Source organism: Xenopus laevis, chromosome 7L (genome assembly GCF_017654675.1).
Source record: "Xenopus laevis strain J_2021 chromosome 7L, Xenopus_laevis_v10.1, whole genome shotgun sequence".
NCBI classification, from domain to species: Eukaryota; Metazoa; Chordata; class Amphibia; order Anura; family Pipidae; genus Xenopus; species Xenopus laevis.
This window is the reverse complement of record NC_054383.1, coordinates 132,018,959-132,046,467: the sequence shown is the minus strand read 5'-3', so window position 1 is coordinate 132,046,467 and position 27,509 is coordinate 132,018,959. Positions and strand designations below refer to the sequence as shown.

The 27,509-nt window shown below is 38.7% G+C and overlaps 1 protein-coding gene across 3 annotated transcripts in view; it reads left to right on the top strand.

Annotated features, from left to right (window-relative positions):
- Positions 1-27,509, top strand: part of LOC108695967 (mucin-4-like) — a 62,051-nt gene that overhangs the window by 8,547 nt on the left and 25,995 nt on the right. For 2 of the 3 annotated variants that reach the window (XM_041569750.1, XM_041569749.1), the window contains 19 exons: positions 843-928; positions 5,771-5,830; positions 6,098-6,157; positions 10,356-10,415; positions 10,776-10,847; positions 12,597-12,647; positions 15,452-15,576; positions 16,860-17,138; positions 19,639-19,776; positions 21,363-21,522; positions 22,944-23,003; positions 23,094-23,153; positions 23,264-23,305; positions 24,957-25,016; positions 25,099-25,158; positions 25,270-25,311; positions 26,965-27,024; positions 27,115-27,174; positions 27,285-27,326. In XM_041569750.1, coding sequence (XP_041425684.1) covers positions 892-928; positions 5,771-5,830; positions 6,098-6,157; positions 10,356-10,415; positions 10,776-10,847; positions 12,597-12,647; positions 15,452-15,576; positions 16,860-17,138; positions 19,639-19,776; positions 21,363-21,522; positions 22,944-23,003; positions 23,094-23,153; positions 23,264-23,305; positions 24,957-25,016; positions 25,099-25,158; positions 25,270-25,311; positions 26,965-27,024; positions 27,115-27,174; positions 27,285-27,326 — 1,528 coding nt within the window. In that variant the 5' untranslated portion in view covers positions 843-891. The remainder of the gene's footprint in view (positions 1-842; positions 929-5,770; positions 5,831-6,097; positions 6,158-10,355; positions 10,416-10,775; positions 10,848-12,596; positions 12,648-15,451; positions 15,577-16,859; positions 17,139-19,638; positions 19,777-21,362; positions 21,523-22,943; positions 23,004-23,093; positions 23,154-23,263; positions 23,306-24,956; positions 25,017-25,098; positions 25,159-25,269; positions 25,312-26,964; positions 27,025-27,114; positions 27,175-27,284; positions 27,327-27,509) is intronic. The other variant, XM_041569751.1, reaches the window with a different exon arrangement.

The following is a 27,509-nucleotide window of genomic DNA, read 5'->3' as shown; positions in this document are numbered from 1 at the left end:
AAATTTTCCCGAATCTGCCCATGTGCCCCTGCCCTTAAGATACTTTTGTAACAGTTTTAGATAAGGAGATCTCTTGGGAGTACGAAGACTCAGTGGGTGTGGTCAAAAAAATTCGTAGCACTCCGCGGAGCAAATCTTTTTGTCCCTCTTCCCAGCTTCCCTTTTAGAACTGAGGACCCAATCTAGTATCTAAATTATGCCCAGGGGACCAAAGGCAAAATCTTTACCCTCCAACCATAAAAAGATTCAGTTCAGTGTGATTTGCGAGGAACCTACTTTATTTTCTTAAAGGAGCAGTTCAGAGTAAAAATAAAAATTGGGTAAATAGACAGGCTATGCAAAATAAAAAATGTGTTCTATATAGTTAGTTAGCCAAAAATGTAACATATAAAGGCTGGAGTGAGTGGATGTGTAACATAATAGCCAGAACACTACTTCCTGCTTTTCAGCTCTCTAACTCTGAGTTAGTCAGCGACTGACTGAGTCACTTATTGGCGCAGGCTGCTGTTGGAACACTAGACTTACTTTAATGGTGGTGGTAGCGCCAGGGTTCTGCTGTACCAATACACAGTTGCATGGGATTTGGAAGATGAGGCAGGACAGGTACAATAGTGTCAAGCCTCCATTACTTCACACTAGTAAAGCCTCTAAACACTTGTCCTTAGAATCCCCGGAGCAGTGCAGCTGTATTCTGATTTGTCCAGAAAATGATAACCACACTCTAGGTGCATTCCAATCTTAATGACTTTGGATTGATCCGCCTGTAAAACTGATAACAGTGATATGGTCTAATCTGGGGTTGGGAAACAGGACTCATTTTCAGTTTTTCTTTTCCTGTTTAGATGAAATAAAATGTGTATGTTTGGAATATAACCAGATCATCAGCTCAGTATGAACCTCAGCACCATCTTTGTGCTTCTGCTGCTGGGTGAGTCATTTCTCTATTGTTTTTGAAGAATTTTTAGGAGAACTGTCCTATTAGCCTATTATAAGGATATTCCTATAATGTATGGAGACACCCCCCACAAACAGTGACATATATAATGATCTCTGAAGTGGCCAGTAGTGATGGACGAACTTCTCTTGTTTCGCTTTGTCGAAAAATGAGTGAATTTCCTAAGTAATTTGTGACGCCAGAGTCAAATTCTTATTTTTTTTTATGCCGGCGACAATTCTGACGCCATCGACAATTACGACGCACATTAAAGTCAATGGGCGTTTATAAATTGTTGCCGGCGTCTAAATTGTCGCCCGCATTGGAATTGTCACCGGCGTCAAGAAAATTTTGAATTTATTTGATGGCGAAAGACGCAAATTCGTGCCTGCCGAATAAATTCGCTTATCACAAGTGGCCAGTGCATGTTTTGAGAGTCCAAAAAGTTGTGCACGAGACATGGTACATTTGTCTTGTTTCCTATTTGCAAATGCCTCATATACATTTAAAATGTTAAAGGGATTTTTCACCTTTAAATTAACTTTTCAGGGGGTATTTACTAAAACTTAAATTATCTCATTTTTTTTAGAATTAAACCACAGTCGACCTAAAGCCCATCCACGACTTTTAACTCATTTATCAAACAATCAGCTCAAAAAACTCATGACATCCGAATCACCTGATTTTTTTGAGTTGTCACCTGAAAACCCCCCAATTTTTTGGATTATCATACAAAACCCATTGCAGAACACATCTTCAAATTGTAAAAGTGACATCTTCCATTGACTTCTACATGACCTTGACAGGTTTAAGCCGGAGCATTTTTTAACCGTTGGGGTATGATAAATCTCTAAAAATTTTAGGTTTTAAAAATTTGAGATTTCCCCTTTAAAAACTCTACCATAAAAAATTGAGGTCTAATAAATAGGCACCCAGAATTGTGCAAAATTGTAACACATTGGATGCAATTGTGTCAGGCACATCTCCCCCTGGCAACTGAAAGAAAGTGCTGCATTGTGGTTAGTAAAACATGGCAATTGAGGTTGTAAATGACCCCTAAAGTCTATGGGCCAAATTTACTAAAGGGAGAAGTGACCAACGTTAGTGAAAATTCACCAGCGTGACTTCATTTCGGTACTTCGCAGATTTATTAACGGGCGCTGGCGCAACTTCACTAGCTAAAGACACCGACGCTGGCGCTCATTCAATCTTAATTAATCTTATTTTTATAGCCCCAAACCTGGTTCTGGTGTCTGTAAAACTCTGCCCTTTGCTAGCTGTTTAATTGATTCATTGATTAATTAGGCTCTGGTTTTCCCAATCAGCTACATATAAATTCAGACCCAGTATTGGGGATGGCACTTGTGTCTGGGGCATGGCACGAGTGCTAATATTTCACAAGTGCTTAGAAATGACAGTTATACATGACAGTTGGACAAAGCAAAAGGAACAGGACTATCTTCTGTCAATTTTGAACCAGCTGGGATAAGAAGAAAACAGATTTGTTTGTACCTGCTAGTTTGTTACTTCTTACTCCAAACATGCTTTATCCTGCATTTCTCCTCCTTTCACTCTCATGTTTCATAAAACATTTTTCACTACCTCCCCCATCAAATCCCAGTTCTATACAAATCTCAGCCTCTCTACTCTCCTCTCCTTCTCTCTCCACACATGAAGTTTATAAAGTACTCTGTTTAGCTATTCCACAAAACTCCTCTTTTTCATACAAACGAAGGACTTATAAATCCCACTCACACTTAGTCTATCTTTCCTTTCTATTGCTGGCAGCTGGGGACATTTCCCCAAACCCTGGCCCTTACCCCATCCCAGTTATATCACGACCACGAGCTCCTTCTCTCCGGAGCAAATTCCAACAGTACAGAACTCTTACTCCTATACCCAAAAACCCAGTTAATCTTTCATGTGCTCTCTGGAATGTCAGATCTGTTTGCAACAAACTCACCACTATACACGACCATTTCATTCCAAATTCCTTTAACCTACTCGCACTTACTGAAACCTGTCTCTCTCCTACTGACACTGCCTCACCTGCTGCCCTGTCCTATGGGTGCTACACCTTACTCATACTCCCAGACCTGGTAACAGACCTGGAGGTGGGGTAGGTTTGCTTCTCTCTCCCCGCTGTACTTTTAGGGGCAAATTCACTAAGCTCCGAAGCGCCGAACGCTAGACTTCCTTCGCCACCTCAGACCAGGCGAAGCGCAATAGAGTAGATAGGGATTGCTTCAAAAAAAGTCAAAATTTTTCTAAGTCCCAAAAAACGCTGGCGTGTTTTCTACATTATGGGTGATAGGCTGAAAAAGATCGAAAAAATTTTTGGGGCTCCTCTCCTTCCCCCCTACATTTCCTGACTCATGGCAACTTACCTATACAGTGGGCACATGTGTAGGGCAAAATAAAATTTTAATTTGATGTTTTGAAGGTTTTCTAGGCATTTGTAGTGCTGATACATATTCCTCCATTGAAATTTGAATTTGGCGCCGTATGCAAATGAACCATCGCTAGCGAAACTTCACTTTGCTTGGCGAATTAACGCTAGCGCAACTTCGCAAACTTACGCTACCCCTGTGCGCAACTTTGGATTTTAGTGAATTTGCGGAGCACTGGCGAAAATACGCCTGGCGAAGTGCGGCGAAGTTGCGCCTGGCGCAACTTCGAATCTTAGTGAATTTGCCCCTTAAAGTTCTTCCACCTGTTCCCTCTCTATCATTCTCCTCATTTGAGGCTCACTGCATTAGGCTCTTTTCTCCGGTTTCACTCTGCATTGCTCTTATATATCGACCACCAGGACCAACTGCACAATTTCTGGACAACTTTGCTGTCTGGCTTCCTTACTTTCTTTCATCTAACATCCCATCCATCATATTAGGTGACTTAAATATACCCGTTAACAACATTAACAACTCTTCTGTCTCTAAACTTCTTTCACTAACCTCCTCCCTAGGCTTATCTTTGTGCTCAGACTACTCCTCTCACTCCAATGGTAATGCTCTGGATCTCATATTTACCAGACTCTGTTCAACCACCAATTTTACTAACTCACCATTTCCCCTCTCTGATCACAATATGCTCACATTTCAACTCTCACTAACTCCCTCCTCACCCCCTGCTATTCCCCAAACATGTTACCGTGACTTGCAAGCTGTAGACGTGTCACATCTCTCTTCTTCCTTTGACTCTCTTCACTCTAATATCTCAGCCATCTCATGTCCTAATGTGGCTACCTCTGTCTACTATAGCCCTCTCACCACTGCCCTTAATGAGCTTGCTCCTATAAAAACTAAACGTTCTAGACCCAAACCACTTCAACCGTGGCATACTGCTCATACAAAAGTGCTCCAAAGACATTCACGTGCACTTGAGCATCACTGGCGCCAATCCCGTTCAGAATCAGACTTTTGGAGCTACAAATCTGCCCTGCGCTCCTTTAACACCACCCTCTTCCAAGCCAAACAAACATACTTTACTTCACTCATTAACTCCCTTTCTAAAAAACCAGCACAACTTTTCTCCACCTTTAACACTCCTTTCCCCTACTCCACCCCCTCCATGCACATCTGTCTCTGCTCAAGATATTGAGGAGCACTTCAAAAATAAAATTGACACTATCAGAAGGGACATTACACTACTCAACCCCCCTAGACTTCCACCACCCTCCCTCCACACTCCCCAGTCTCTCCTGTGCTCCTTCACCCCTGTTACTGATGAGGAAGCCTCAAAGCTTTTGGCCACTTCTCACCTTACCACCTGCCCACTTGATCCAATTCCCTCAAAACTTCTCCGCAATACCAATCCTTGTCTAATCAAAGCCTTAACTCACCTATTTAATCTTTCGCTCTCAACTGGACTGTTTCCTTCCCAACTAAAACATGCTCTTGTCACCCCCATTCTGAAAAAAACCCTCTCTTGATCCCTCCAATCTTGACCACCTCCGACCTATCTCTCTGCTACCTTTCATCTCTAAACTACTTGAGCGCCTAGTCTACAACCGACTAACCTCATTCCTCTCTGACAATAACCTGCTGGACCCCCTACAATCTGGTTTTAAGCCACAACACTCCACGGAAACTGCCCTGACTCGACTAACTAATGACCTTTTAACCGCCAAAGCCAACAATCATTTCTCAATACTAATACTGCTTGATCTCTCAGCCGCATTTGACACTTTACATCACCCTCTCCTCCTCCAGTCCCTCCATTCGCTTGGCCTTTGTGACACAGCCCTGTCCTGGTTCTCTTCTTACATCACCAATCATTCCTTCAGTGTCTCCTACAACTGAGTAGCATCTTCTCCCCTACCTCTTTCTGTTGGAGTTCCTCGAGGCTCTGTCCTGGGACCAATACTATTCTTCCTCTTTACTTCCTCCCTCAGCAAATTAATCAACTCGTATGGTTTCCACTACCACCTCTATGCTGACGATACTCAGATCTATCTCTCATCTCCTAATCTCAGCCCAGAACTCCTATATGTATACAATTCATGTAATTTAGTTGTATAATCACATTTACTTTACAGTGCTACGCAATATGTTGGTGCTATATAAATACATGTTGATAATAATAATAATAATGGATGACATTAGTGATGGGCGAATTTGTCCCGCTTCGCCACTGGCGTTAAAGTCAATGGGCGTCCGAATAATGTTGATGCACAATGGTTTTAACATGAGCGATTTTTCTGATGCGCGTCCAAAAATTTTTGTTGTCGGCGAATTTTCACTGCAGTTTCGCAAATTTATTCGCTTTTGGCAAATCGCGAAAATGTATTCACCCATCACTAGATGACAATAAGTTGTTTCTTTTTAAACTTTAAAGGCACCACAGTATCAGAGACAACATACACGGACAGTGAAATTACAACAGAAGCAGGTTCAGGTAACATTCTTTTTTTATCTGGATGTTCAATATATTGTATAATGGATGACATTAGTGATGGGCGAATTTGTCCCGCTTCGCCGCTTGCATTAAAGTCAATGGGCGTCCGAATAATGTTGATGCACAATGGTTTGGACATGAGCGACTTTTCCTTTTGATGGTGAATTTTCACAGCAGTTTCGCAAATGTATTCACTGGTGGCAAAACGCGAAAATGTATTCACCCATCACTAGATGACCATAAGTTGTTTCTTTTTAAACTTTAAAGGCACCACAGTATCAGAGACAACATACACGGACAGTGAAATTACAACAGAAGCAGGTTCAGGTAACATTCTTTTTTTTATATGCAACTCCTTATTCAGGTAATTCTGCTATATCCCTACTTGTATTTGTTAACTCCAATAACTTTTGTCTGTCAGGCCTATTCTGCTCTAGTTCTTTGATAAATATCTCAAGCACATCTGTGTCCTCTCCTCAGTGAACAAGAGCTATTTTTATAGCCCCAAACCCGGTTCTGGTGTCTGTAAAACTCTGCCCTTTGCTGGCTGTTTTATTGATTAATTGATTAATTAGGCTCTGGTTTTCCCAATCAGCTACATATAAATTTAGACCCAGTTTTGGGGATGGCACTCGTTTCTGGGGCATGGCACGAGTGCTAATATTTCACAAGTGCTTAGAAATGACAGTTGGACAAGGCAAAAGGAACAGGACTATCTTCTGTCAAATTTGAACCAGTTGGGAGAAGAAGAAAACAGATTTGTTTGTACCTGCCAGTTTGTAACCTCTTACTCCAAACTTGCTTTATCCTGCATTTCTCCTCCTTTCACTCTCATGTTTCATAAAACATTTTTCACTACCTCCTCCATCAAATCCCAGTTCTATACAAATCTCAGCCTCTCTCCTCTCCTTCCCTCTCCACACATGAAGTTTATAAAGTACTCTGTTTAGCTATTCCACAAAACTCCTCTTTTTCATACAAACTAAGGACTTATAAATCCCACACTCACTTAGTCTATCTTTCCTTTCTATTACTGACAGCTGGGGACATTTCCCCAAACTTTGGCCCTTACCCCATCCCAGTTATATCACGACCACGAGCTCCTTCTCTCCGGAGCAAATTCCAACAGTACAGAACTCTTACTCCTATACCCAAAAACCCAGTTACTCTTTCCTGTGCTCTCTGGAATGTCAGATCTGTTTGCAACAAACTCACCGCTATACACGACCATTTCATTGCAAATTCCTTTAACCTACTCGCACTTACTGAAACCTGTCTCTCTCCTACTGACACCACCTCACCTGCTGCCCTGTCCTATGGGTGCTACACCTTACTCATACTCCCAGACCTGGTAACAGACCTGGAGGTGGGGTAGGTTTGCTTCTCTCTCCCCACTCTACTTTTAAAGTTCTTCCACCTGTTCCCTCTCTATCATTCTCCTCATTTGAGGCTCACTGCATTAGGCTCTTTTCTCCTGTTTCACTCTGCATTGCTCTTATATATCGACGACCAGGTCCAACTGCACAATCTCTGGACAACTTTGCTGCCTGGCTTCCTTACTTTCTTTCATCTAACATCCCATCCATCATATTAGGTGACTTTAATATACCCGTTAACAACATTAACAACTCTTCTGTCTCTAAACTTCTTTCACTCACCTCCTCCCTAGGCTTATCTTTGTGCTCAGACTCCCCCTCTCACTCCAATGGTAATGCTCTGGATCTCATATTTACCAGACTCTGTTCAACCACCAATTTTACTAACTCACCATTTCCCCTCTCTGATCACAATATGCTCACATTTCAACTCTCACTAACTCCCTCCTCACCCCCTGCTATTCCCCAAACACGTACTTACCGTGACTTGCAAGCTGTAGACGTGTCACATCTCTCTTCTTCCTTTGACTCTCTTCACTCTAATATCTCAGCCATCTCATGTCCTAATGTGGCTACCTCTGTCTGCTATAGTACTCTCACCACTGCCCTAAATGAGCTTGCTCCTATAAAAACTAAACGTGCTAGACCCAAACCACTTCAACCGTGGCATACTGCTCATACAAAAGCGCTCCAAAGACATTCACGTGCACTTGAGCATCGCTGGTGCAAATCCCATTCAGAATCAGACTTTTGGAGCTACAAATCTGTCCTGCGCTCCTATAACACCAGCCTCTTCCAAGCCAAACAAACATACTTTACTTCACTCATTAACTCCCTTTCTAAAAAACGAGCACAACTTTTCTCCACCTTTAACACTCTCCTTTCCCCTACTCCACCCCCTCCATGCACATCTGTCTCTGCTCAAGATATTGCTGAGCACTTCAAGAACAAAATTGACACTATCAGAAGGGACATTACACTACTCAACCCCCCTAGACTTCCACCACCCTCCCTCCACACTGCCCAGTCTCTCCTGTGCTCCTTCACCCCTGTCACTGATGAGGAAGTCTCAAAGCTTCTGGCCTCTTCTCACCTTACCACCTGCCCGCTTGATCCAATTCCCTCAAAACTTCTCCGTAATACCAATCCTTGTCTAATCAAAGCCTTAACTCACCTATTTAATCTTTTGCTCTCAACTGGACTGTTTCCTTCTCAACTAAAACATGCTCTTGTCACCCCCATTCTGAAAAAACCCTCTCTTGATCCCTCCAATCTTGACAACCTCCGACCTAATCTCTCTACTACCTTTCATCTCTAAACTACTTGAGCGCCTAGTCTACAACCGACTAACCTCATTCCTCTCTGACAATAACCTGCTGGACCCCCTACAATCTGGTTTTAAGCCACAACACTCCACGGAAACTGCCCTGACTCAACTAACTAATGACCTTTTAACCGATAAAGCCAACAATCATTTCTCACTACTAATACTGCTTGATCTCTCAGCCGCATTTGACACTGTAGATCACCCTCTCCTCCTCCAGTCCCTCCATTCACTTGGCCTTCATGATACAGCCCTGTCCTGGTTCTCTTCTTACATCACCAATCGTTCCTTCAGTGTCTCCTACAACGGAGTATCATCTTCTCCCCTACCTCTTTCTGTTGGAGTTCCTCAAGGCTCTGTCCTGGGACCATTACTATTCTCCCTCTATACTTCCTCCCTCGGCAAATTAATCAACTCGTATGGTTTCCACTACCACCTCTATGCTGACAATACTCAGATACTCATATACTCAGATCTATCTCTCATTTCCTGATCTCAACCTAGCACTCCTAACTTGTGTCTCCTCCTGCCTGTCCGCTATCTCTACCTGGATGTCGCAACGCTACCTTAAATTAAACCTCTCTAAAACTGAAATGGTTCTCTTTCCTCCAACTAACACCAGTATCATCCCGGAAGTATCCATCATAGCTAACAATTCCACTATCACCCCCTCTCCCCAGGCCCGGTGCCTTGGGGTTATCCTAGATTCTGCCCTGTCATTCACTCCTCATATCCAGTCACTTATTAAATCATGTCAATTCCACCTAAGGAACATATCCAAAATACGATCATTTATCACCCAAGATGCTGCCAAAATTTTTATCCACTGTCTCATCATATCACGTCTAGACTACTGTAACTCTTTTAATTGGCCTCCCCCTCCAGAGACTGTCACCTCTCCATTCCATAATGAACACTGTTGCTAGGCTCATACACCTCAGCAACTGCTCCTCATCTGCCACGCCATTCTGTCAATCCCTGCACTGGCTTCTGCTACATTTCAGAATCAAATTCAAATTAATGACCCTGACATTCAAAGCACTTCATAACTCTGCCCCACCCTACATCTCTGAACTCATCCCTATATACTCACCCAACCACTTACTACGCTCTTCTACTGACCTGCTACTCAACTCTTCTCTCATTACCTCCTCACATACTCGCATTCAAGACTTTGCAAGGGCTGCACCCCTCCTCTGGAACTCTCTCCCACGATCTGTCCGACTTTCTCCCAACCTTTCTGCTTTCAAGAAATCTCTGAAAACGCACTTCTTTCGAGAAGCCTACCCTCACTCTGCTTAACTACCAAACGCAACACCACATACAGTACCACATTTCTCACCCACTTAATTCAATCTTGCCCACTCCCACACCTTGTGTATTACTCCCTTCCCTTTAGAGTGTATGCCTATGCATAGGGCCTTCCTCACCTTTTTGTACCTGTATTGATTGTGATGTTTGTTACTCCATATGTTCTATGTATATAATTCATGTGATTTAGTTGTATAATCACATTTACTCTACAGTGCTACGCAATATGTTGGCGCTATATAAATACATGTTAATAATAATAATAATAATGGATGACATTCGTGATGAGGGAATTTGTCCCGCTTTGCCACTGGCGTTAAAGTCAATCGGTATCCGAATAATATTGATGCACAATGGTTTTAACATGAGCGACTTTTCAGATGCGCGTGCAACATTTTTTGATGTCGGTGAATTTTCACTGCAGTTTCGCAAATTTATTCGCTGGTGGCAAATCGTGAAAATGTATTCACCCATCACTAAATGACCATAAGTTGTTTCTTTTTAAACTTTAAAGGCACCACAGTATCAGAGACAACATACACGGACAGTGAAATTACAACAGAAGCAGGTTCAGGTAACATTCTTTTTTTATCTGGATGTTCAATATATTGTATAATGGATGACATTAGTGAATTTGACACGCTTCACCGCTGGCGTTAAAGTCAATGGGCGTCCGAATAATGTTGATGCACAATGGTTTGGACATGAGCGACTTTTGCATTTTAAATAACTCCTTTGACTTTTAATTACATTCTCCCACTTGATTTCTATATGAAGCTTTTAGATGCTGAAATTCTACATTCAAATTTTTTTAGCAACTTTTCAGCGGTCTTCATTTTTAATTTTTTGTAGCTATGTAAACTTGATGAAGAGTTTTATATCGTATAATTCTGTCCTGTATAAAGATTTTGTTACATATTAATATACTTTAAAGGCACCACAGTATCAGAGACAACATACACGGACAGTGAAATTACAACAGAAGCAGGTTCAGGAATGCCTATAGGTACTAAGTATTATATTTATCTGTTGTAAAATATGTTTATCTGTTGTTTTTTATGTTAAAGCAAGTTTAACAAATCTTTATAGTATTCACTGAAAATTACATTACAACAGAAATATTTAGAGGTGGGACCATAGTCAAATCACTTTTTCAATTTAATGCCAGCAAATGTAAAATCTGGCCAATTCTTTCTTCTTTTAAAACAGATGAAGTTACTCTAAAAATGGTACTATAATAATAGACAAGAGCCTGGAATATCCTGTAAATTATATTCTTATAAACAGTGCTTAGTGATGTCATCAATTATTATCTGTGCTTAGTGATGTCATTTGCATGACTTGTGTATTATAATAAATAATGTACCCCCTACTGTAAAATATAAGGATTAGTGATGAGCATTGTTTTGCACAAATGGGTTTGTTGCAAAATTATGCAGTTGACCATTGATAAAACTGAGGCAAAAATTCACAGAAAAGAGAATTTGCATAAAAAACCTGCCCATTCGCTTCAATGTCTCTGGGGTGAGAAAAACTATAGAAAAAATGGCAAATGACTTCAGTGCATTTGGAGTGAGAAAAAAAATGCAGATTGACTTCAATGTAATTGGAGCGAGAAAAAAAAATTGCGCATGTAAAAAAACAATTATTGATCGCAAATTTTTCAGCAGTTTCGTGGAATTTTTGGTGAAACAAAACAGGGCAGATTTGCTCATCACTAATAAGAATTATAAGTCACTTCAGGTTTCCATGACGTTTATAAAACATTTCTGACTTCATTTGGAACTCTGATGAGATTAATAATATCCATATAATTTATAGTAGGGGGTACATTATTTGCTTTCGTGGGTTATGTGAAGTTAATTTCAGTGTACAGGAATAAAGCTACACTAGATCAGCTGTATCTTTCTAAATTATTTGTAAAATGAAATCATTTTATAAATTGTATTTTTAAATTACTATTTAAATTTTACTTGGTTTTAATGTTTTCTATGCAGCTGAACTTGCACGGCATCATACTATGTTGGATTTATCAAAATTCCAATTTGTCAATTTTAGAGTTTGAATGAAACTCAATTTTTTACTCGAATGTTTGTTTAAAAATTTGAAAGTAAAAATCTGATTTCATGAAAAAAATTTGAATACACTGAATTCATATTTTTCTTATAATTTTCAATGGGTAGTGAGGGGCGAATTTGGGGCGTTTTCATTCGCGTATTTCCCGCAAAATTCACAAAACCGGGAAAAATTCTCACAACGGCACCGGCGTCTCGTTTTTGACGCCGGCATCCATTTTTTTTCTGCCGGCATACGTTTTTTTGATGCCGGCAAAATTTTTGGCAAAGTTGCGTAGGCGTAAAAAAAACGGACGCCAACGTCCATTTTTTTGACGCCGGCAAATTTTCGCTGGGGAATTTTCACGGCGGGTTCACGAATGTATTCGCCAGCGGTGAATCGAGGGATTTCGCCGCAAATTCGCGCCTGGCGAATAAATTCGTCCATCACTATCAATGGGTCTACAAACACTCAAAAAAAAGAAAGAAAAAACTCACGTTGCCAAAATAGTTTTAATTTTGCCCAGGACAGCTCCCATTTTTGTAGCTTTCTTTCTATACATTCTTATAATACCGTCCATCATGGTATCACGTGGAGCAATATCATGATCATCACAGGTTGAAAGATGAAGTCAAAATGAATTCACAAAGGAAAAATAAAAAAAACAAAAACATTTTACCCTTTTTTATTTTGTTTTCAGCAGAAAGCACAATACAGCCAACAAAAAAGAGCCAAGTCATCTACAGAAATGGTAATACACATGATCATGTCTTAATAATTCATTATGTTGTGCGGTTGGTTATATAATCCGAGAATAACCGTGTGGATAAAAGGGATAAGGATAAATGTGACAAATGTCGTTGGAAGCAAATAACAGTCTACTGTGTCCAATGGAAATCTCTTCAATTCAGTTCCCTTATTACAAGAGAATGTTGTCTACTGTAAGGAGGAATAACCAAATTAGTTATTGTTTATTAAAAGAAAAAAACTGGGCTTTATGGCCTCTTTCTAGCTTGCCTATATTTCGGCAAACAGTGGTGAATTTCCAAATGTCCTATCCGGGTGGTCATTTGGGGACCTTAGATAAAAGAAAGGGCCAGGCATATGTGTGGTGGGTACTGCTCAGAGCCTCACGGCTGGTTAATCTGTACCGGCCTTCAATATTTTATTAGCCATGTTCCCTGCCTCCTACCTCTTCTTTCCAAAGCCTGCCTCTTGGAGCCCTCATCTGCTTAGACAAATGCAATGTGCAAAGTGCAAAATACAGCGGCAATCAGACATTGTTTTTCACTTGCACATTTGTATGTGGGCAAACGTCTGCAGTCCTCTGAGTGCAGAGATCTACGACACCCCTTCCTAATACAGCACTGCCTGCTTTAGTCATCACTGTATTGGTGACAGGTGCAAGGGTAATAGTGTTAGAGCCCTCAGCACCATACCTTGTATGCCATTCAAAGTATTGAGGGGCAGGAGGCTCAGACAGGGGACTCCTTTTTCTTATGTACACTCTACATTGAACATAATATATGTATTATTTTAAATTTATTGTGGATCCTTTTGTTTGCACTGTGCATACTGGTAGTGCTATAAAAATTACATACACAGATCTTTGGACCACTGTCATCTCAAAACAGTTGAATCAGATCCAGGTTGTTGCTTTTGTTTATTGATTGTAGGAGTGCTCATGAATTTTGTGGTGTTTCAATTTCTGACACTGCAATTCCCAACTTCACCTTGGGGAACTGGAAAATGTCAGTTGCCAAATTGGGAAAAGAACCTACACATTATACACAAACTTTTTGCTTTTAATAATTGTTTTCTTACTGATACTGAAAAGTATTTATAGTGTGTGTGTAGCTATACATGGGGATGGTTGATAAACGATCGAATGTGACATTTTAAGGGGGCAGAGGGCACAGTGCAATGATCTCAGTGGTGGGACCCCTGCAGTTGCCCCAATAAACTGTGATAGTACTACTCTGAAGCAGATTGTAGCATCGTGCCTGGAGTTGAACCAGGGACCTGGTGTTTCTGTGCTGTCTGCGTTGCTAATGTTCATGATGATGAGCAGACAGCTAAGGTCATGGTTCACTCCTTTGTAATTGCAAGGTGGCGTGGCTTGTTTCACCTGTTGCCTATCTGGCCACTGTGACAAACATTAGTCTGGCTATAACCCCCCCATCCTGCACTCACTCATTGCCCAATTAAGGTCTATTTCCTGATAGTTCCTGACCTTTGCCTGTTTTTGGCCTTTGCTGTATCTCTGCCTGAACCGACCCTTGCCTGTTTGACCTCTTTTCTGGATCTTAACTGTACCGTGTTATTGATTGGTTTTGACCCCGGCCTTTTATCCTGACTATGCTCCTGGTTCCTGATTCTGTACTGCACCTGGCCTGTTCCATGACTGCACTCTCTGTTGACCACCCTTCCTGTATACGTTACAGTTCACACATCAGCCCAGAACCCCCCCCTCCTATCCTTGGTCCTCTCACTTTAAGACCTGTTGGCATCTGAATAATAGTGGAGGGCATTTGATGAGTGAAAATTTTCGTCAAGTTTTGCCGCAAACTTTATGACCATAGACTCCAATAAGAGAAAAAAATGTTATGCGTCAAAACATTTTTGACACGCTTCAAAAAATTTTCAACACGCTTCAAAATTTTTTTACATGGGCTTCAAAAAAAATTTGATGCCCATAGACTTTAATGTATTTGGGGAATTTTCAACAAAGAGAAATGGGACCGATTCGCCCCTCACTACCAAGAGCTCCTCCCGAAGGCGGTTGTTGCAGGCAGAAGTTTGAGCCAAGACCAGGATCTTAGGGTTTGTTCTGGGTTTTGGGATACCATACAATACATAGATAATCTAGAATATAACAATGCCGGCAATTAGCATGCAGATAAACCATAATCACAAAATTGCAAAACAAAATATAGAGTAAAAAAATAAGCCTTGTTGTGCTGTAAAGCTTTTCCAGTGGCTTAAAATGATTTCAGGGGCATGCTTCAGCCAAATGTTACAGCAGACGAAAGATCTGATGGTGGGCCTGGACAAATGCCAGTTTTTCCCATGTATTAAAATGGCTCTAGGAAGTGAAGAGAAGCTGCAGCTACTTTTACAATATCTACACCATCCACCAATCAATGCGCATCTCCAAGTGAAATTTTTGGTCTGGATTGATTAACTGCAGTTACAGGATGGTCAGAACTGCCACCTCTAATGTGACACAGGTGCAGATAGTTGGACGTATAGATGAAACTGGCCAAACCTCCAGATAAAATTGAAACCATGTAGGAGCAGATTTAGACCTGGCAAAATCATTTAGTTACTCACAGCAAGCGTGTGGCTCTTGTAGATATAAAAATGTTGGATTGAGGACCAATGGATAATCAACTGTAAAAAAATAATACTTTTTGTGAAACAGATGATTAAAGATCCATGGCAATATAGTGAGTTGTTTATAGAAGCGATAGTTCCTACCTATGCACTATAAAACCAAACTGTCACCATAACTACAGTATATGTAACTATAAGTGTATTCATATGTTCCCTCAGCTCTTCTCTATCCATATGGCCCGGGACTTGATTTTGTCAACCTAAAAAGTGATGATGGTGCATCCGGATCAATACAACTCTCTATGAATATTTCTCTGTTTGGAAAGTCCTTTTCATCATTGTATGTAAGTGTTTGCTGAATCCTGTACTGCATTGTTATTTCTGCAGGACCAGGAGTCAATGAAAACCTTTATATCAAGTTTCTTCCGTCAACAGTAATTGCACTATGATAGGTGGTAGATAGCCCAATCATTGCTTGGAGGGCGAAAACCTAGTGTATCCCAAACTGGTTCTCTACTTGGGTGGCAAGATCAAAAAGTGATAAAACAAATACATACAGGTATATATGGACAGCTTAACCCTTTCATTTTATGTGGACCAATGATCCCCAACCAGTGGCTCACAAATAGTGATGGGCGAATTTGCGCCATTTCGCTTTGCTGAAAAATTTGCAAAATTTGCAAAATGGCTAAAAATTTCTAAAAAAAAGTCTCGTTTTTGACACCGGCGTCCGTTTTTTGATGCCGGCGTCCATTTTTTGATGCCGACGAATTTTCACGGGTGTTTCGCAAATTTATTCACTGGCGGCGAATCACGCAAATTTGCCGCAAATTCGCGCCTGGCGAATAAATTTGCCCACCACTACTCACAAACAACATGTTGCTCACCAACCCATTGCCAAACAGAGCCTCCTGTAGGCTGCCAGTCCACATAAGGACTAACAAATAGCCAATCACAGAGTTTATTTGACACCCCAGGGACATTTTCATGCTTCTGGTGCTCCCCAACACTTTTTACTTTTGAATATGGCTCACGGGTAAAAAAAAGTTGGGAAACCCCCAATGTAGATGATCTCATCAGCCAAGAAACCAACAAATAACAGACTAAGAAGTGGAATTACACTCTTTTGTTACTCATTTATATATATAACTGCCACTAAAAAGACAAAAAGCAAATATAGGTTGCCTTTTAAATATAATTGTCGCATGACTGACAATTTGTAGAAAGGTAGGAAAGATTTGTGATTTGCAACTATTTGGTCAGACCCCAAAAGACAAGCAACACAATAAAATTAACTCAATGCTTGTTCTCTTTTGGGGACATACCAAAGTGTATGGGTATTACAACACCTCACTCATTTACTAATGACATACAAACCAGGTAGTACTGGGGGCTGCAATGTGCTGGGGTGTATCCGGCTTCCTTATTATCTACACCTTGCAATGATGATCCCAAGAGCACAAGTACTTTGTGGATGGGGCATTGGATGGGGTATTTAATTAACACATTTGTAAATGCAGCCTTGTGGCTCATAAAAAAGAAGAAACGCTATGATAAATGTGTCAGTTTGTTAAGGCATTTGACATTGAAATTATTCATTTAATTTTTAATTTTTTTGATCCAATAGGTTGACAATAATGGTCTGTTGTCATTTAGTGCACCAATATATGAATACACACCCAGAAATCTCCCTGCTGCAATAGGGAACCCATTTCTTGCACCTTTTTGGGCTGACGTTTATAATATCCAAGGTGACATATATTATCGGCAAAGCACAGATGCAGCATTACTGTCCCAAACTACAACTGACATTAGAAGATATTTCCATATTATGAACTTCTCTGCTCAGTGGGTTTTTGTGGCAACTTGGCATAAAGTTGGTTATTATGGATCTACCTCCGGCAAGGTAATGTTGATCTTATTTTACAGTATTTTTTGCTATTGCAGTACATTCATGGATCGTAGTGCAACCCTTCTAGAATCATTAAAAAAATATATCATTTTGAAACTTGCAGTGGCTTTGATTTCTGACTTTAATCCATAAAAGCCTAAACTGCTTCAAACTCCAGCTAGAAAAATGCCAAAGAATTAAGAGGAAATCCTATAACATCTAGGAACTATCTACCCTTTTGGGTCAAAATACTAATGGTAATAACCGCAAATCCTTGGTTTAGGGTGACCTTTTTACCTTTTAATTTCACATTATGTCACAGACCTTCCGCATGGTAAGCACAATACAAGTTCCATTGTGGTTGCTTATCTGGAAGGCTGCAGTCCATGTATCAAAATCATTAAGGAAGAGAAATAACTTAAAGGGATACTGTCATGGGAAAAAAATTTTTTTTTCAAAATGAATCAGTTAATAGTGCTGCTCCAGCAGAATTCTGTACTGAAATCCATTTCTCAAAAGAGCAAACAGATTTTTTTATATTCAATTTTGAAATCTGACATGGGGCTAGACATTTTGTCAATTTCCCAGCTGCCCCTGGTCATGTGACTTGTGCCTGCACTTTAGGAGAGAAATGCTTTCTGGCAGGCTGCTGTTTTTCCATCTCAGTGTAACTGAATGTGTCTTAGTGAGACATGGGTTTTTACTATTGAGTGCTGTTCTTAGATCTACCAGGCAGCTGTTATCTTGTGTTAGGGAGCTGTTATCTGGTTACCTTCCCATTGTTCTTTTGTTTGGCTGCTGGGGGGGGGGGAAAGGGAGGGGGTGATATCACTCCAACTTGCAGTACAGCAGTAAAGAGTGTTTGAAGTTTATCAGAGCACAAGTCACATGACATGGGGCAGCTGGGAAATTGACAATATGTCAGATTTCAAAATTGAATATAAGAAAATCTGTTTGCTCTTTTGAGAAATGGATTTCAGTGCAGAATTCTGCTGGAGAAGCACTATTAACTGATTCATTTTGGAAAAAAAATTTTTTCCCATGACAGTATCCCTTTAATTTACACACTATTGGCCAAAGGTTTATCATGTGAAAAGTCATGGATGAGATTAAATTTGAAATGCAATTCAGTTCAGAAAAACGTATCTCACTTTTTATCAAGTGAAAACTTTATTGAAGTCTAAGGGAACAAAGCTGGAACTTAATTTGGAGAAAAGTTTTTTTCTCCTTGAATTTAGAGAAAAGGTTTTACTCCTCAAATCTCAAAATAAATCTCTTCCATGAGTTTTCATGTGATAAACCGTGAGAACTTTTTCTCACTGCATTGAATCTGGCCCTATATCTGGTAAAACACATAATTGAGCTTCTGTCATACAGTACCTTGACAAAAGGCCCAAAGAATCACCTGGAACCAAATGTTATCATTCATTAAATAGTAAGTGCATATGTACATATTGATCTATTGTCATTTTTTCCACCTCTTTGCTGGCAGCATATTCTTGGCTAAAGCAAATTCCGACCACTGCATTGACCCTACAGGGTGATCCTCCCTAGCTGTGTTACATTTGGGGGTCGATTCACTATGGGTCGAATATCAAGGGTTAATTAACCCTCGATATTTGACTAGGAATTAAAATCCTTCGACTTCGAATATCGAAGTCGAAGGATTTAGTGCAGATAGTTCGATCGAACGATCGAAGGATAATTTCTTCGATCGAACGATAAAATCCTTCGAATCGAACGATTCGAAGGATTTAAATCCTTTGATCAAAAAAAGTTAGCCAAGCCTATGGGTAACTTCCCCATAGGCTAACATTGACTTCGGTAGCTTTTAGATGGCGAACTAGGGGGTCGAAGTTTTTTTTAAAGAGACAGTACTTCGACTATCGAATGGTCGAATAGTCAAACGATTTTTACTTCGAATCCTTCGATTCGAAGTCGTAGTCGAAGGTCGAAGTAGCCCATTCGATGGTCGAAGTAGCCCAAAGAAAACTTTGAAATTCGAAGTTTTTTACCTTCGAATCCTTCACTCGAAGTTAGTGAATCGGCCCCCTAAAGTTCACCAAGTCCACCAAACCACATCAATGTATTTCTCTGGTAGCTCAATGCACACTTCCAGCTCAAAGTATTTACCTTCTTGTAAGGTTGAACGGTCAACTGACTCTTTAATGTGGTTGTAGATTGCTTTAACCCTGTTATGATTTTCTATGTTTTGCTAAAAAAAAATAGGGGACAGTTAGCAACTATCTATCCAATTAGATGCCAAGACTAGCACGTTGAGTACAGAGATGAAAAGGAGGTCAAACTGGTAATGATCAAGAAACAATAGGGAAAGTAACAATCAGTATAGGTTTGGTAAAGTTTGAAGGCCAGATTGGCTAGAACTATTACACACATTTTTTAGTAATTTTTCAAAGTGGTCAGTATTTGTACATGTGAACTGCCAGGACATCTCATTTTGATTGCTCTGTTAAATTAGCTACATCCCAGTAATTAATGAAAGGTTTTATTTTAGGTGAACACATTTCAGGCTGTGCTTACTACAGATGGGAATCATACTTTTGTCATGTTTAACTATGGAGACATTCAGTGGACAACTGGCACTGCTAGTGGTGGATCAAGTGCAACTGGACTTGGGGGTACAGCTGCTTTGGTAAGAAAAAATGTGACCTTTTTTCTGTATGGATAATTTTATTTTCTAAGTATTCCTTCATTCAGGTCCACTTGCTGCTCAAGTGCAACTATTAGACTAAACTGGAAACCTGTTATTCAGAAAGCTCCAAATTATGGAAAGGCAGTCTCCCATAAACTCAATTTTTTCAAAATAATACACGTTATTAAAAAAGATTTCTCTTTTTCTCTGAAATAATTAAATAGTACCCTGCACTTGATCCCATCTAAGATATAATTAATTCTTATTGGAAGCAAAACCAGCCTATTGGGTTTATTTAATGTTTATTTGATTTTCTAGTAGACTTAAGGTATGAAGATCCAAATTATGGAAAGATCCATTATCTGGAAAACCTCAGGTCCCAAGCATTCTGGAAAACCAGTGCCATACCGGTACAATACATCAAATATATAAATAATATACAAATACTAATAAATGCAGGAGATACTGAGGTTCTGCCTCAAAAGAGCTTATAGTGTAAAATGAGAACGTGTAAGATCAGGAATACCAAGCTACAAGAGGAGAAGTTGCATAGAAATCAGCTCTAGCAAATCCTTGAATATGTATGTGAAGAGGTAATGAGTGATGCAATAAGGAGTATATACCTTAGACTTCTCAAGACATAAACAGATTTAACTGGGTATATTGTTTCTGGAACTCACATAAAATAATACTGTAGGCATATGGTTAGACCGTCTAGTCATCAGAAAATCAGACATAGAAACAGAACAGGACAGCCGGGTCTAGGTCTTTTGGGTCCAAGTTGACACCAACTTGATGTAAGAAGAATCAATACATGAGAATGTATTTGCTTGACAGGTAAGAACAGAGGTCGCAACTTGAGCAGGTATATTTTAGCATATAAATATCACAATACTGAGGGGGTTATTTATGCCAAATACGCAAAAATTTTGAGTTTTTTTACTATAAAATCCAAAACGTTAGTGTAAAAAAAAACTCAAATTTTTCAAGATCTATTATACCCCGACAATGAAAAATGTCTGAATCATGAAAATCTGGCATGTCAGACCTACCGAGGTTGTATATAAGTCATTGGGAAAGGTCCCTATAATATCTGGAAGTTTCTGTGGTCTGCTCTAGAATAAGCCCAAATAAATCCAACAATTTCAGATTTTTCGGGCAAAAATCCCAAAAATTGGGCTTTTCGGGACAAAGCCTGAAAAAATGGAGTGAAAAAAAATCTGAAAAAAAGCATACAATTCGCATTTTTGCTAAATTTTTTTATGTTTGTCCCCCAATCCAATTAAATCGTGATTTTTTAAATAATAAATAAGGTCCAATTGGAATCTAAAATTCAGAAGATCAGAAAAATTCAGATTTTGATAGATAAGGCACTGAAGTTTTTTTCCTTCTGTGATACAAGGGCCCAAATAATTCTGTTGCTTGGTCTACATATCTTGGTCTCACACATGAGGCCAGTCTATAAATAAAATATATAATTATACGGTGTATTATACATTTCTTATATTATACAATTCTCTTGAAAACAATGAACTACATCTTTTTTTTTGGAAGATTCAGTTAACAGGATCTTGTGTTCCCCACAGGCTGGTCTTAACAGCGGCAACACCACTGGGTGCTATGTAATACCCGGGTCATTGTCTCCTTCTATTATTAACGTGTCATCCACTAGTAATGTTGGCTTTTCCGGACGCTGGGCTTTCCAAGTGAATGATTTGATTCCTGATGTTCCTAATGGAACTATTGGTAAGTTCAGACAATGTTTCTACTGTATTTTTTTTTTTACATTCTTTTGTCTTTTTGAAAGCAAATTTGTTCCTTATGCATTTGCAAAAAAATTGCAAAAACTTGTGAAATGGCAACAATTCACAAAATGCATTGAAGTCAGTAGGCAACAAAAAAATCATATGCACAAAATCTTTTACACGCATGACAACTTTTATCGTTCAAAAATGCATTGCAGTCAATGGGTGTTTTTTTTGTCCAAATGCATTAGGGCCATTGGCAATTCTTTTCTTTTTTGCAGTTCGCCAAACATTCTAGCTTTGAGTCACAAAAATATTTGCCATGGGCAAAAGTGAAAATCTTGCCATAAAAATATACTAGGCAAAAAAAAGTGCTTGTACCTGTTGGCTATTCACATACTTTGATCGTTCCTAATGTGGCATCATTGTTTTACAATTATTATTACATTACATACATTATTACTTTGCACCAAAGTAAACAGGTTAGTTATAAGCAGTTAGTATGAGCAATTTTTTGTTGCTCTTGGTAACTTGCAAGGCGCTGCCACCTTAGGAAAGAATCTAACCTTGTCTCTGGTTCCTAATGTGATATCATTGTTTTACATGGACTAAAGTTTCAGTAATCATAGTTTCCATCTCCTGAGCAATTCTTACTTCCTTACCACGGGTACGGCACAGTTTATTAATTGTCTCCAAATGACAAGCGTTGACCATCCATTGCATCAGTACTGCCTTTCTGGTGTAGAACACGGCAGAGTGGGGTCTAATTATGGCTGTATTGTTAATAATAGATTGTTTAATATTCACGGTAGGCATAATTCTCTTTTATTATTTAATATACATTACTTTTTGGGAAATGTAAAATGGGCTGTCTGGATCACATCAAGGTCCCCACAATGTATCAAACTTTGCCCCAACTCTTTGCATTTCATTTGTTAATGTGACCAAGAGGCATGGTTTCATAATTACCTCCAGTCAAGAGAATCGTTGCAGAGGCATTGACCATCCATTGCATCAGTACGACCATCTTGGTGAAGAACATGGTGGACTGGTGACTAATTCTGCCTGTATTGGTGTATAATAGCTTATCTGTTAGTCTCAGGAGGCATAAGAATATGGCTACGATCTTTTTGTGTGGGCAGATTGGTGGTTAAAGTGTCTAATTTGCCTGACCAGAATTTACCTATAGGAGGACAGGACCATGAAATGGGAAGGAAATTGTCCCTAGGAGAACCACACCATGGGCCATGGTCATCCTGCATTCTACCAATTCTTGTGAACTTAAGTGGAGTTATGTAAAGTTTATAAAGACTTTTATTTTTTATAATGCTTTCCAGTATGAAGATGACAATACAGATTAATATTATAATATTTTATATAAGGGTAATCATATATGTATATATTGTTTTAATTGCTTTAAAGGCACCACAGTGTCCGCAACACTATACACAGAAAGTGAAATTACAACAGAAACACATACAGGTACTAAACATTATTGTTTTTTTTTAAACTGGGTATCCTATATATACCTGTATTATAAGGGTCGAAATAATTAAAAAAATTGTTTTAAAGGTACAACAATACCAGAGACAGCATTCACTGAAAGTCATCTTACAACAGAAATATCTACAGGTACTAAATAATCTATTTATCTGTTCTTATGAAACCATGCCCTGTCTCTGAAACTATAATAAGTGGAAAAAAACTGTTCACATATCTTATGCATTTTTCATTTTTTTTAGACACCATAACAGCAGAGACCATGTTCACAGAAACACAAACAGGTACTTAATGTTATGGGTGTTATTTATTAAACTTGAATTTTTCTGGTCGGGCTTTTAAAGGGGAAAACTTGAATTTTTTTGAGGGAAAAACCTCAAAATCATTGTACCCCGAAGCTGCTAGAAGTCTGAATCCAAAATTACTCCATCTCAAACCTGTCGGGGTGCAGTACAAGTCAAAGGCAGATGTCCCATTTCCAATTTGAAAATATCAGTCTTTGATGGGTTTCTTACAATAATCCGAAGAATTTTGGCTTTTCGGGTGATCGAACCTGGTACATTCGAATATGACACTAGAATTTTCTAGTTTTTTCTTGATTCAATTTTTTTTAGTTACAATATTAGTAAATCAGATGAATTTATGGATGGGAGTTTGTTTTTAATAAAATGTCAAATTCTTTACATGAGCATATCTCGCGTATGTTCTAGTGAAAAAAAAATATTGCATTTTCCCCCAGGTGAGACACAATGCATGACAAAATTCTAATAATGCCATTGCCTTTTTTTTTAATTTTGCAAAAATTCTAGTTTTGAGTAACAAAAAATATTTACCATTGGCAAAAGTGAAAATCTTGCCATAAAAATATACTAGGCAAAAAAAAGTCCTTGTACCTGTTGGCTATTCACATGCTTTGATCGTTCCTAATGTGGCATCATTGTTTTACAATTATTATTACATTACATACATTATTACTTTGCACCAAAGTAAACAGGTTAGTTATAAGCAGTTAGTATGAGCAATTTTTTGTTGCTCTTGGTAACTTGCAAGGCGCTGCCACCTTAGGAAAGAATCTAACCTTGTCTCTGGTTCCTAATGTGATATCATTGTTTTACATGGACTTAAGTTTCAGTAATCATAGTTTCCATCTCCTGAGCAATTCTTACTTCCTTACCACGGGGTACGGCACAGTTTATTAATTGTCTCCAAATGACAAGCGTTGACCATCCATTGCATCAGTACTGCCTTTCTGGTGTAGAACACGGCAGAGTGGGGTCTAATTATGGCTGTATTGTTAATAATAGATTGTTTAATATTCACGGTAGGCATAATTCTCTTTTATTATTTAATATACATTACTTTTTGGGAAATGTAAAATGGGCTGTCTGGATCACATCAAGGTCCCCACAATGTATCAAACTTTGCCCCAACTCTTTGCATTTCATTTGTTAATGTGACCAAGAGGCATGGTTTCATAATTACCTCCAGTCAAGAGAATCATTGCAGAGGCATTGACCATCCATTGCATCAGTACGACCATCTTGGTGAAGAACATGGTGGACTGGTGACTAATTCTGGCTGTATTGGTGTATAATAGCTTATCTGTTAGTCTCAGGAGGCATAAGAATATGGCTACGATCTTTTTGTGTGGGCAGATTGGTGGTTAAAGTGTCTAATTTGCCTGACCAGAATTTACCTATAGGAGGACAGGACCATGAAATGGGAACTAAATTGTCCCTAGGAGAACCACACCATGGGCCATGGTCATCCTGCATTCTACCAATTCTTGTGAACTTAAGTGGAGTTATGTAAAGTTTATAAAGACTTTTATTTTTTATAATGCTTTCCAGTATGAAGATGACAATACAGATTAATATTATAATATTTTATATAAGGGTAATCATATATGTATATATTGTTTTAATTGCTTTAAAGGCACCACAGTGTCCGCGACACTATACACAGAAAGTGAAATTACAACAGAAACACATACAGGTACTTAACATTATTTTTTTTTTTAAACTGGGTATCCTATATATATTATAAGGGTCAAAATAATTAAAAAATTTTTTTAAAGGTACAACAATACCAGAGACAGCATTCACTGAAAGTCATCTTACAACAGAAATATCTACAGGTACTAAATGATCTATTTATCTGTTCTTGTGAAACCATGCCCTGTCTCGGAAACTATAATAAGTGAAAAAAAACTGTTCACATATCTTTTGCATTTTTCATTTTTTTTTAGACACCATAACAGCAGAGACCATGTTCACAGAAACACAAACAGGTACTTAATATTATGGGTGTTATTTATTAAACTTGAATTTTTCTGGTCGGGCTTTTAAAGGGGAAAACTTGAATTTTTTTGAGGGAAAAAACCTCAAAATGATTGTACCCCGAAGCTGCTAGAAGTCTGAATCCAAAATTACTCCATCTCAAACCTGTCGAGGTGCAGTATAAGTCAAAGGCAGATGTCCCATTTCCAATTTGAAAATATCATAGTCTTTGATGGGGTTTCTTACAATAATCCGAAGAATTTTGGCTTTTGGGGTGATCGAACCTGGTACATTCGAATATGACACTAGAATTTTCTAGTTTTTTCTTGATTCAATTTTTTTTATTTACAATATTAGTAAATCAGATAAATTTATGGATGGGAGTTTGTTTTTAATAAAATGTCAAATTCTTCACATAAGCATATCTCGCGTATGTTCTAGTGAAAAAAAATATTGCATTTTCCCCCAGGTGAGACACAATGCATGACCACATTCTAATAATGCCATTGCCTTTTTTTTTAATTTGGCAAAAATTCTAGTTTTGAGTAACAAAAAATATTTGCCATTGGAAAAAGTGAAAATCTTAACATAAAAATATACTAGGCAAAAAAAAGTGCTTGTACCTGTTGGCTATTCACATGCTTTGATCGTTCCTAATGTGGCATCATTGTTTTACAATTATTATTACATTACATACATTATTACTTTGCACCAAAGTAAACAGGTTAGTTATAAGAAGTTAGTATGAGCAATTTTTTGTTGCTCTTGGTAACTTGCAAGGCGCAGCCACCTTAGGAAAGAATCTAACCTTGCCTCTGGTTCCTAATGTGATATCATTGTTTTACATGGACTTAAGTTTCAGTAATGATAGTTTCCATCTCCTGAGCAATTCTTACTTCCTTACCACGGGTACGGCACAGTTTATTAATTGTCTCCAAATGACAAGCGTTGACCATCCATTGCATCAGTACTGCCTTTCTGGTGTAGAACACGGCAGAGTGGGGTCTAATTATGGCTGTATTGTTAATAATAGATTGTTTAATATTCACGGTAGGCATAATTCTCTTTTATTATTTAATATACATTACTTTTTGGGAAATGTAAAATGGGCTGTCTGGATCACATCAAGGTCCCCACAATGTATCAAACTTTGCCCCAACTCTTTGCATTTCATTTGTTAATGTGACCAAGAGGCATGGTTTCATAATTACCTCCAGTCAAGAGAATCGTTGCAGAGGCATTGACCATCCATTGCATCAGTACGACCATCTTGGTGAAGAACATGGTGGACTGGTGACTAATTCTGCCTGTATTGGTGTATAATAGCTTATCTGTTAGTCTCAGGAGGCATAAGAATATGGCTACGATCTTTTTGTGTGGGCAGATTGGTGGTTAAAGTGTCTAATTTGCCTGACCAGAATTTACCTATAGGAGGACAGGACCATGAAATGGGAAGGAAATTGTCCCTAGGAGAACCACACCATGGGCCATGGTCATCCTGCATTCTACCAATTCTTGTGAACTTAAGTGGAGTTATGTAAAGTTTATAAAGACTTTTATTTTTTATAATGCTTTCCAGTATGAAGATGACAATACAGATTAATATTATAATATTTTATATAAGGGTAATCATATATGTATATATTGTTTTAATTGCTTTAAAGGCACCACAGTGTCCGCAACACTATACACAGAAAGTGAAATTACAACAGAAACACATACAGGTACTAAACATTATTGTTTTTTTTTAAACTGGGTATCCTATATATACCTGTATTATAAGGGTCGAAATAATTAAAAAAATTGTTTTAAAGGTACAACAATACCAGAGACAGCATTCACTGAAAGTCATCTTACAACAGAAATATCTACAGGTACTAAATAATCTATTTATCTGTTCTTATGAAACCATGCCCTGTCTCTGAAACTATAATAAGTGGAAAAAAACTGTTCACATATCTTATGCATTTTTCATTTTTTTTAGACACCATAACAGCAGAGACCATGTTCACAGAAACACAAACAGGTACTTAATGTTATGGGTGTTATTTATTAAACTTGAATTTTTCTGGTCGGGCTTTTAAAGGGGAAAACTTGAATTTTTTTGAGGGAAAAACCTCAAAATCATTGTACCCCGAAGCTGCTAGAAGTCTGAATCCAAAATTACTCCATCTCAAACCTGTCGGGGTGCAGTACAAGTCAAAGGCAG